General features: G+C 46.1%; 1 protein-coding gene across 3 annotated transcripts; it reads left to right on the plus strand.

Moving 5' to 3' along the window:
- The first annotated feature begins 56 nt into the window (after window positions 1-56).
- Lysmd2 (LysM domain containing 2) lies at window positions 57-12,078 on the plus strand. Of its 3 annotated transcripts, none has more exons than XM_052714668.1 (3): window positions 57-658; window positions 9,608-9,939; window positions 11,511-12,078. In XM_052714668.1, exons 1-3 carry the CDS (start codon window positions 386-388, stop codon window positions 11,551-11,553), a joined length of 648 nt encoding a protein of 215 aa, XP_052570628.1. In that variant the 5' UTR covers window positions 57-385; the 3' UTR covers window positions 11,554-12,078. The 3 variants fall into 3 exon arrangements, with proteins under 3 accessions (XP_052570628.1, XP_052570646.1, XP_052570637.1); XM_052714686.1 differs by lacking the exon at window positions 57-658 and adding an exon at window positions 814-915; XM_052714677.1 differs by lacking the exon at window positions 57-658 and adding an exon at window positions 1,053-1,183.

Below are 12,078 nucleotides of genomic sequence, written 5' to 3' on the forward strand. Positions count from 1 at the left end.
TGTGGCCAGCAAAGGCTGCAGTCGGGCTCTTTCCTGTCTGCACGGTTGGTTCTGGGGTCCACCTGAGGCCCACAGGCCTCAGTGCGCTCCCGCTTCCGCAGGGCCTCCTCCCGCAGGACCCGCACACTGCGGCGGGGCCTCCGCTCCCCTTTTCCCCTCCCCGGCGCACGGGGAGCGCGGGTGCCGGGAAAAGCGGGCCTCAGAGGGCGGCGCACGCCATGCGGGACCCGCAGCTCCCCGCCTCGGCCTCGCGCCTGCCGCCCCCGCGGCACGGCCAGCAGCAGCAGCAGCAGCAGCAGCAGCGGCCCCAGTGAGGAGGAAGAGGCGGAGGAGGAGGCGCCGCCCCCTTGGCGAGCTCGGCGCCCCGGCGGCCTTGGCAGGACCCATGGCGGATCTCTCGCCTGCGCCGGCCCCGCGGGAAGGCGGCCTCCGTGCGCACCGGGCCTCGGCGCCCTCCCCGCCGCCGCGCTCTCGCTCCGGCTCGGAGCCGGAGGAGGCCGAGCTGTCGCTGAGCCTGGCCCGCACCAAGACCCGCTCGTACGGCAGCACGGCCAGCGTGCGGGCGCCGCTGAGCGCCGGCGTCATCGAGCGCCATGTGGAGCACCGGGTCCGCGCCGGAGACACGCTGCAGGGCATCGCGCTCAAGTACGGAGTCACGGTGAGCCGAGCGCGCCTCCGCGGCCCGGGTCTGCGGCCTCCGGGCGGGGTTGGGGACGGGGAGCGGAGGGAGGGTGGGGGGAGCAGGCCGTGCGTCCCCGCGCCGCATCCCGGCGCGCGCTGCTGCAACTGCAATGGGAGTCTAAGCTGCTGCTGCAACTGCAATGGGAGTCTAAGCTGCTGCTGCTGCTGCTGCTGCAAGAGGGACGGTCTTCTGCCAGTCTCAGATCGTGTCTGTCGTGTGAGAAAACACTAAAGGTGGCCCGCGTTTTTGGCATGACCCATAGCTACCTTTACCCGTTCTGCTACCCGGGGCTCACTACATATTTACTCAAAGCCAAACCGAGGCGAATGCTGCGCTGTGTAAACAAGCTGTGATGAGTCAGGATGTCCAGTTCTTCCCAGGGATGGTTCTGGTTCTATCGATTCTGCTTCTTTATTTAGAAGTGAAATTACACCCCTGGGCTCACTGGCAACCCTGAACGTGACACCTGTCGCTAAAGAGCAGCCAGGAACTGAGGTCTAGGTGAGCTCGAGGGCTGTGTTTTTACAAATTTATAAGGGTTTGCATCTTGGGTATATTGTATTACACCTCAGGGAAGATCATGGAAACCTGAGGGAAGAAGTTCTTTCATTGAAATTACTTATAATTAACTGTGAGCTGTGTGATAGCCTCTTCACATTGGAGCTCAGTATCCGTTTTCAGGGCTCTTTCCTGAAGCTTCGTGGGCAGCAAGCTTTGGAAGAAAGATGATCCCGTCTGCATCTTCAGAGTAACCTATTTTGCATATTAAACCAGGTGTTTGTTTACCAGCAAGTCTTTCTATCATTTAAGGGCACCGAGAGCATTAGCACCCCATTTGGAGACCCTTTTTGGCAGTTCTAATGGGAACATACATGTCCAGCTGCCTTCATGCACATCCTTGGGGTCTGGTTTGGGTCAGAGCCAACGAAAAGCAGAACTGAGAAATCTCAGTGGCTGCTCATTTCTGAGTACCCGCTGTGTGCCAGGCATCACATTTGCCTGTTTTCATTTGTAGGAAAATGATTTATTTATTTTTGTGTGTGTGAGTGTTTTGCCTGCATGCATGTATGTGCACCACCTGTGTGCCTGGTGCCCGCAGAGGCCAGAAGAGGGCATCCTGGAAATGGAGTTACAGAAGGTTGTAAGCCATCTTGTGTGTGTGCTGGGAATTGAACCCTGGTTCTCTGGAAGAGCAGCCTGTGCTCTGAAGGCCACCTCTCCAGCCAGCCTCTGTTTGTTCTCATATTGATCTTATTTAATTTGACTTTCATAAGAAGCCTAGGGGAGACAGATGTGGTTCATCTTCTTACAGATGAGAAGAGAGATACGAGGGCAGGGTATTTCCAAGTATAGTTATCATCTAGGCTTGAAGTAACACAGGGAAAAGTATTTTCTTTGTTCTAGATATTACTTCTGATCTTAGCAAGAGCTCTCAGCATCCTGCTCTCTGAAGAAGGAAGTTCATTTTGTCTGGTTTCTGTGCGTCTTGGCTACTAGGCTCGTATGTGTATACTTCTGAGTCTGCGATATCCAAGAGAATTGCATTTCCTTTGGTCTCTTCCCATTGACAGTTCTTCTGAGACCCTTGTTCTTCTAGAATGCATCTGCTAGACTCTTGCCTAGTTCTCCACTTTTGTTCAAATGCCTTTTTTTTTTTTTAAATTTGGAGCTGAGGACCGAACCCAGGGCCTTGCGCTTGCTAAGCAAGCACTCTACCACTGAGCTAAATCTCCAACCCCCCCTTTTTTTGTTCAAATGCCTTCTAACCTACAATTTGTCTGATGTAGACCCTGTTACTTTTAACCTTATTACCCTTTCCCATTCAAGTCTAACGCAGATCTATATTACTTTTATAAAGGTTTCTGATTTTATATTTTTTTAAAATGCTATTTATTTTACGTGCAGGGGTGTTTTGCCTGCATGTATGTCTGTGTACCACATGCATGCCTGGTGCCTGTGGTGGCCAGAAGAGGGTCTTGGATCCCCCTGGGACTGGAGTCACAGCCTGTTGTGAGCCACAATGTGGGTGCTGAGAATAAAAAAATCTGGTCCAGGGTAGAGCAGCCTTAGAGTGCTCTTAACTGCTGCAGTGTTTCTCCAGCCCCCAACTTCTGGTTCTAATGTGGTAGAGTCAGGTATAATGAATTAGGCACTCCATTTATGGTTACAAGAAGTCTAAATGGCAACTTCTCAACCTCAGAACCATTGTTAATATGTTTTTTATTTTCATTTATTTATATTTTTTCAAGCCAGGGTCTTATGTAGCCCAGATTGTCCTCAAACTCCCTATGTAGGTGAGGATGACCTTGAACTCCTGATCTTTGACCTGCTAGAGTACAGGTGTGCATCAGTATGCTAAACTCTGTTGATACAGATGGGGAGACTGCATGTTTCAGGAGGCGGTCCTGTGCAGTGTTGGATATTTAGCAGCACCTCTGTGCTTTACCCGCCAGATACTGACCTTCCTGCTCTCATTCATACATTGATAGATGTTCTCTTAAAGGCAAACTCACCCCTGGTTTTTAATTTTTTTTCTTATTTTTAATTTAATTTAATTTTTTTTGTTTTGTTTTTTGTTTTTGCTTTTTCGAGACAGGATTTCTTGTGTAGTTTTGGTGCCTGTCCTGGATCTCGTGCTGTAGACCAGGCTGGCCTTGAACTCACAGAGATCCGCCTTCCTCTGCCTCCTGACTGCTGGGACTAAAGGTGTGTACCACCACCGCCCAGTGGTTTTTTTTTTTTTTTTTTTGAGACAGAGTTTTTTTGTGTAGCCCTGGCTGTCCTGGAACTTACTCTGTAAACCAGGCTGGCCTCAAACTCAGCGATCCCCCTGCCTCTGCCTCCTGAGTGCTTGGATTAAAGGCATGCGACACCACCGCCTGGCTCCTATAGGCCAATCTTAGAGGAGACATTTTCTCAATCTGTAGTCCCTTTTCCTAGTGACTCTAGCTTGTGTCAAGTTGACGTAAAACTCACCAACACAGGTGCGTTTTGTTTCGAGAAAAGTTCCCTGTATGATCCCAGTCTGACCTTACATCTGTCATCCTGCCTCAGCCTCTGGAGTGGTGTATGTGCCAGCAGGCCTGACTGTAAAGGGTCATTCTGGCTGCTGCTTTGATAATAGACTCTATGGACCAGGACCGAGGAGAGACCGGATAAACATAGAGGATAGGCAGTGGTAGCACACTCCTTTAATCCTAGCATTCCAGAAGCAGAACTCCCTCTGGATCTCTATGAGTTCAAGTGATACAGATGTGCTAGACCGGTAACTTGGATCACAGCCGTGAAGAAGGACAGGTGAGGTGAGAAGTGGCCAGGTTCTGGGTGATCTGTTGATAGGCTGTCAAGTGTGTCTAAACTGGAGTCCAGGGCCACATGCAAACCAGCTCCGAATGCGACTTTGTGTAAAATTATAAACCGACGTAAAACATTATGGATTTGTTTTTTGGAAACCTGATTGCATGGTTCTTGAGTATGAACTTTATTGATCCAGCATTAGTCATAATGTCAGAAAGATGGCCATGTTTGTGTGTTCTGACTTGTTTACTACTTCTCTTGAGTATATCTGACATAGATATTCGCCTGGAGGCCCTGGAGGCTGTAGCAGGAATCTTAAAAGTTCTTATTAATAAAAACAAACCTGGAGCCAGGTATTGAGGTGAGTGCTGGAAGATCAGAGAAGCAAAACAAGCCACAGCCACCTCACCTCACCAATTCCTCAGCTGATCCTGTTTCCTCAGACTGGAAGCTTCTGTGTCCTCATCCCAGTGGCTCTCAGCTGAACTGATGCTTGAAAGCCTGAAGCTTAACCAGCTAAAAGCTTCAGTTCTCTCTTTCCATCGCGTGGGTCCCAGAGATCCATTTGAGGTGGTCTTACTTGGTGGCAAGTGCCTTTAACTACTGAACCATCTTGTAGACCCTCTTTTTTTTTTTTTTTTTTTTTTTTTTTTTTGTTTCTTTTGAGATAAGATGTCAGGTAGCCCCAGCTATTCTTGAAATTACTACGTGGCCCACACTGGCCTTGAACTCCCGATCCTCCTGCCTCCATTTTGGCGCTTGGGGTTGTAGGCATGAGCCATTCCAGAGGAAAGACCAGTTCTGTCTCCCAGGTGCGGCTGCTGGGGTGCGCTGTTGGTGTGTGCTCTCCCCTCCTCCAGTGGTGAGTGTCACACTCATTTAGGCATCTCTCCTAGAGTTTGAGGAAGTGGTTCTGGGAAACCGAAACCATTAGGGGGCTGCTTGAGAAAACCATTAACTGCTGTCTGAGCCTCAGACATAAAGCTTGCTGGGTCTGGAATGTCCCTGGCTGTGTTTGTTTCTACTGAGACACACAGTCCCCTTCCTTCACTCTGGCTCTGGATTCAGCTATTGTTTGTTTTTTTCCAGCATCCCGGCCCCTCCCTGCTGTATCTAAGCCTCCAGGGGAAACTGGTCAGAGCTCTAAGTTACCACTTAGAATATTTTATTTGGAGACCTTAGAAAAACTAGAGGACAGCATAGGAACTGCAAATAGGAAGGAGGCAGCAATGGAGATGTATTTGCATACGGCCCCCTCCTTCTTTGACAGTCTAGAACTCACTCTGTATCAGAGAAATGCTCAAGTTGATCTCCCTGCTTCTGCTGCCTGAATGCGGCGATAATACGCCACTGTGTCTAGCTTCAATCAGATTTAGCCCCAGGTCATCCCTCTGGTCCATTTAGCTGCTAAGCTGAGTTGCTCTGCATGTCCCCACGTAAAAGTTCCCTGGCTGGGAGAATGTGGTGTGGTCAGGAAGAGGAGTCCTGGGAGTCAGGCTTAACTATGTGGTCCAGGTGGTCGACTGTCATAGTGGTACCCAGAGTGAAAGGGATGGCGAGGTAACCTGTAATTTGGGGTTTTAATAGTTTTTCATGTGTTTTTTCCCCCCTCAAACACTGTCCCTGAGGTATAATTACAGAGCACAAAATTCACCCAGTTATGTTTAATAAGCTTACAATTGTGAAGTCGTTGACACTGTTCAATTTCAGAAAGTTCTTTCACCCCAAAGATAGCTCCAGACCCATTTCACTCACTCACCATTCTCCAGTTCCAGGAGATGGATAATATATATTCTGACATGTATTTACCTTTTGGGGGCATTTCCTGTAAGTGGATTTCATATATTCTTTTGAGAATGAGGAAGGACAAACAAGCTATCTTTTCCTCCATGGACACATGGTGATGGGAAGGTTCTGGTTTCCACTAACACCCGGAATGGAACATGTCACAGATAATCATTTACTATTTACAGAGATAATCATTGCATGACTTTTTCCAGTCTGTTTCTTAGTGACCAGGTGGTAGGCTGGTCTCATTGGGTCACACTGCTCACACCTGGCCAGGAGAGGATGAAAGTGAAAGTGTTCCATTGCTGAACCTCCCATTCCTGAGAAACAGAAACTCATTCTGTGTCACTTTGAAAGGTCACACTTTCTGTTCCCAGGATTGAATGGCCCTGAGGAGGAGCAGGGACCTGTGGAAATGAGATTTCCAGCTCTTCCTCAGCTGGATCTTGAGCTGTCTTACTTTCCTGTGAGGTGAAATTTCCAGACCTGTATTCAGATGGAAATAGAAAGCATTCCTCACAAGGTAGAGCATCTTCTGTGGCCTGGATTATCCAGTTACACAGCTGCTGCTGTGAAGGTCCCCACAACTCCAGAGTGGTTGATTTTGTTTTTTTGTTTATAACTGATGATCTTTAACTATAATTAGATCACATCTCTCCCTCTTTTACCCTTCAGGAACTATCTTTTTGTTTTGTTTTGTTGGATTATTGAGACAGGGTCTCATGTATCCCAGGCTCAAACTCAACTGTGGTTTATGGAGCTAGTGTGGACTTGAACTTCCAACAGATACACATGTTCTAGGGTTACAGACATGTGCCACCATGCCTAGTAGAAACATCGCCGGAGACTGAACCTAGGACTCAAGCTTGTTAACAAAAACTCTATCAACTGAACTATACCCTCCCCCTCCTGCCCCACTCTCACTTTTTTGAGACAGAGTTTCACTGTGTATCATAGGCTAGCCTCAACCCCACAATGTATGTAGCCAGGGCTAGCCTTGAAGTTGCAGGGTTCTTCCTTGGCCCCCAGCACTGAGATTACAGGTTTTGTATCACCACGCCTGTCCAAGGGCTTCTTAGCACATTCCAAATAAGCTCCAGCTTCTACACTTGACCTTAGCGGAACAGCAGGATGCAGTGAATTCCAGTTTCTTTACCATGACTGGACGCTTGTTGTTCCCAAGCTGTGCCACTTTCTCTGCTCTGCAGCAGAACTGGTGCTCTTTGCGTGGCTGGTGCCACACTTTGACATTAGGTAAACCGAGTCTGGAGACAGTGCTGTTGGTGCAAGCCATTGCTCATCAAGAATACAATCAAGAGCATTACTTTTTGAAAACCCTTTTAATCTCATTTTTATGATCATATGTTAATGATACAAAACCATGGGTTTCCTCTGACATTTTCATGCACTCATATAGCATACTTTGATCATATTGCCTTCTCATTCCCCTCTCCTGTCCCCTGATCTCTCCTGCTGGGTCTTTTCTTCCCTCTTCTGTTTCCGTGTCTTTCTCCTTTTGAATCTGCACAGGGTATTTGTCTTTCTGAGTATGGCTTATTTCTCTTTACGTGAGGACCTCCAAGTTCCATTCATTTTCCTACAAATGACATGATTTCTTTTTTCCTTATGGTTGAATAAAACTCCATTGTGCATAAATACCACGTTTCTGTATCCTAGCCATTCATCTGTTGATGGTCTTATACCAGTTACATAACTTGGCTATTTTGAGTACTCACACTAAACATGTATCGTGAGTACTCACACTAAACTCTGTAGGGTAAAAGAATGATACACTATTTGTATAATGTCCCCTATCTCCTTTTCTTACCTGACCCTCAGGTACTAATTCTTTTTTTTTGGGGGGGGGGTTCGAGACAGGGTTTCTCTGTGTAGCTTTGCACCTTTCCTGGAACTCACTCTGTAGACCAGGCTGGCCTCAAACTCACAGAGATCTGCCTGCCTCTGCCTCCCAAGTGCTGGGATTAAAGGCGTGTGCCACCACCGCCCGGCATTTTTTTTTTTTAAAAGTAGTTTATTTATTTTTATTTTATGTGCACTGGTGTTTTGCGTGCATGTGTGAGGGTGTTGGATCTTGGAGTTTTAGACAGTTGTGAGCTGCCTTGTGGGTACTGGGAATTGAACTCAGGACCTCTGGAAGAACAATCAGTGCTCTTAACCACTGAGCCATCTCTGCAGACCTTCAGGTACTAATTCTTTAAGGCCCATTTGAAGTCAGAAGGATGAAAACTGGAGCCCTTCCCCATGGTTGTAGCTCTAACCTACAACATTCTCTGACATTCTGCTCAGACACACGTCTCTACCACTTCCTGGGTCTATTAATTTACCAAGCAGAATTCCAGAGATGTAGTAGGGATCCCTCTACAAGTAAGAGCGCATCAACAGAAAGACTTTTAAAAAGCCAGGTAACAGAAATGTTCAAATAAGAATTAAGTTAGGGGCTCAGGGGTTAAGAGCACAGCCTACTCTTCCAGAGGTCTTGAGTTCAATTCCCAGCAACCACATGGTGGCTCACAACCATCAGTAATGAGATCTGGTGCCCTCTTATGGCCTGCAGGGATACGTGTAGACAGAACACTGTATACATAATAAATAAATAAATCTTTAAAAAAAAAATAAAAAAAAAAAAGAATTAAGTTAGTGCTAAAGGGGCTGGAGAGATGGCTCAGCAGCTATTCTTCCAGAGGACCTGGTTTTGATTCCCCAGCACCCACATGGTGGCTCACAACCTTCTTTAATGATAATTTCACAGGATCTCATGCCCTCTTCTGGCCTCCAAGGGAACTGCATGCATGTGGTACACATACATACACACAGGCAAAAAACACCCATACACACAAAATAATAAAAAATGTGTTTTGAATAAACAAGTAATAAAAAATCTACATCTTTATGTTTCAGTGGTTAAGGGCCACTGATAGTAAAAGGTGTCTTATAGAGGAAATAGTATGTGTTAGAAGATGCCCGTAGAGGGCAGGGGATGCGGCTCAGTTGGTAGAGTGCTTGTCTAGCATTTGTGAAGCTCCAGGTCTGATCCCCAGCATTATATAAACCAGCTATAAGGTGTCACCGGATGTTAGCACTAGGGAGGTGGGGACAGAGTCAGAAGTTCAGTTCAGTCATGCTCAGCTTCATAGTGAGTTCAAGGCCAACCTGGGTGACATGAGATCCCGTCTCAAACAGACAACAACCCTCCCCCAACCCCCAACCAAGCAAACAACAAAAAGCCCCCAACAAAACAAACAAGTCTGCTTGTAAAGGAGGAGATGACTTTCATGTTATTTTTGAAATAACAGGAGTTCTCTGCAGAGGGAAAGATTCTAGAATGCAGAGAAAGCATTTGCCGAAGAGTTTTTATTGCTGTGATAAACACCATGATCAAAAGCAACTTGGTCGATTTCAGGTTATGCTCCATCATCAAAGGAAGTCAGGCCAGGGACTGGAGGCAGGAACTGATCAGAAGCCGTGGAGGAGCGCTGCTTACTGGCTTGTTCCTCATGGCTTCCTCAGCCTGCTTCTTTCATGCAGGACCACCTGCCAAGGGGCGGCACGACCCCTGTGGGATGAGCTCACCTACATCAATCACTAGTCAAGAAAATGTACGACAGACTGTCTACGGGAAAGTCTGATGGAAGCATTTTGTCGATTGAGATTCCCTCTTCCCAAATGACTCAAGCCTGTGTCAAGTTGCCGTAAAACTAGCCAGCCCGGCATTGCACACAGTTGTTTCTGAATATGTACAGTTCCGTGCTTATATTAATTTCAACTCTGGAACTTAGTTGTATGTAACTCTGTGTTTCTTTTTCTTTTTGTGTGTTTTAGATGGAACAGATTAAAAGGGCCAATAAACTGTTTACCAATGACTGTATATTTCTGAAGAAGACCTTGAGCATCCCGATTCTATCAGAGAAACCTCTGCTCTTTAATGGACTTAACTTCATTGATTCTCCAGAAAAGGAAACTGTTGACAGCAGTTTTTGTCATGAGGAGGAGCCCGTGTTGGCTGGGGACGAACTGCCCCCTCCCAGCCCTCAGGACCCAGACCCCAAACCTGCGCAGCCCGAGGAAGTGTCTGCCAGAGATTTCCTGCAGAGACTTGACTTACAGATTAAGCTATCAACACAGGCAGCCAGGAAACTCAAAGAAGAGACCAGGTGAAGATTCCTGGTAGAGGTGTCAGAGTCTGGACCAATACTCTATGATGTTCTTGTTTGAAAAAAATCTATCTTAGTGGTAGAATGTGTGTGTGTGTGTGTGTGTGTGTGTGTGTGTGTGTGTGTGTGTGTGTGTGTAGTGTGTGTATACAGGTGCATGTGTGTGCAGGTGTGTGTATGCACAGGAGTGTGATGGTCAGAGGTCAACTTTGGATGCCTTTCTTCAGGATCCTGTCTACCTTGTATTTTTGAGACTGCATCTTTTGGAAGTGACTAAATAGGCTAGGTTGGCCGTTTGGGGAATCCCCCTGGCCCTGCCTCTCCAGCACCGGGATTATTATGAATCTCCTACCATGCCTGGCGTTTTCTGTGGGTTCTGGGGATTGAACTCAGGGCCTCACGCTTGGGCAGCAAGTACTTTATGGACAGACAGCCATCTGCTTCCTCGGCCCTAGAAAGGCATCTTTGTGAAATCTAAGTGGAGCTGCTACCCACTCTATGGGCTGAGTCTGTTGCCCTACCTCTGTCTCTGTTATTTTTGCATATAAAGTTTGCTTCTCGGCCTAGTGCTGCAGTCCAGCTAGCTGTCTGAGGTAGCAACTGGAACTAGAGCATCTCATGACACCTCCAAGGGAAGCAGTGCCCTGGAGAAGACATAAAATACTGATGCCTGGTTTTGTTTTTATTATTTATTTATTTATATTTTATGTGCATCGGTGTTTGGCCTACATGTGTGTGTGTGAGGGTGCTGGATCCCCTGGAACTGGAGCTATAGACAGCTGTGAGCTGCCATTTAGGTGTTGGGAATTGAACCTGGGTCCTCTGGAAGAGCAGCTGGTTCTCTTAACTGCTGAGCCACCTCTCCAGCCCCCAAATACTGATTCTTATAATGCTTGTCAAGACATTGCTGCTGTTTACCAAGATTCCCCTAAGATTCCTTCTGAGCAGTTTAAATTTGACCCTAGGGCAAACCTTTCCCTTTATGTATAATTGGGTTTTTTCTTTCTGTATGATTTCATGAAGGGACAAAAAATTGATACCAAGGTTCAACTACTATGCCTTTTTTATGGTTAATATATTGATTTCTTAGTCCTTGTTTTAAAATTTCTATTTTATAATACATATCAGTTGTCGCATAGACTTCAAATCCTTTTTATTTTCATTTATTCTTTTATTTTTTAATAAATACAGTGTCTCATTGTAGTTCAGTTGGCCCCGAAGTCTTGGCTATCCTCTGTCTCAGCCTTCCAACTGGCATGAGCTACCACTCCTGGCTTTTAAATCGTTTTGAGAAAGAAGAGGAATATAGACAACAAATATAATTTAGAATATCATTAATATATTCAAATATTATATAAGCAAATACTGTTGTTTATTCTGATAACTGAGTGTCCCTTAGAAAGAAGAGGGAAGAAAGTTCACCTGAACATGACCATCACTGGGCTTCCAAGGCACACATAATGCTTCATCAGTCTATTTCTGCTCTTCTTTGACAAATGGATAGTAAGTCGTATGTGTGTGTTCTGAGTACAGTTGTAAACACTGATTTCTGCTGTATTTATCTTTTTCAGGGATGAAGAAAGCCCCTATGCTGCTTCGCTCTATCATAGTTAGTGACTGGTGGACATCGCTTTAACCCACATTACAAAATGGCTGGATCCTAAAGAATCCACTGACTGGGGGTTCGGAAGCAACGCCGCTTCTGGACTCCCATAGTGCGCACCTTCGAGCCACAGATAGGTAGAGCAACCGCAGCTGCGCTGAAGTGATCAGTTCCTCTGGCTTCCTATAGTTATGTCTTCTTATGGCATGATAGCAAAACTGTACTCTAAAGCCTATCACTTTTGTAGATGGAGGTAGTTTTAGACTGGCTTTTGTAGCTACAAAAAGCATCCAAGACTATTTATATATTTAAGCCAAAAGCAATGTTTATTTCCCAGTGAGATCCCAAGTGTATGAAAAACATGGTGGCTGTAAAGTGATAATGCCTTTGCTGTGTGTTTATAACTCAAGTGCTATAATATATATTTCAATATCGTATATTCTGTACTACTGTAAAGAACCAAATTTTGTCTGCTATTTTGTAAAAGTAAAATACAGATGTCTGGATGAGAGAATAAACTATGTTTTCACATAGGA

This window comes from Peromyscus californicus, unplaced genomic scaffold, assembly GCF_007827085.1.
Source record: "Peromyscus californicus insignis strain IS unplaced genomic scaffold, ASM782708v3 Scaffold_11__1_contigs__length_118956290, whole genome shotgun sequence".
NCBI lineage: Eukaryota > Metazoa > Chordata > Mammalia > Rodentia > Cricetidae > Peromyscus > Peromyscus californicus.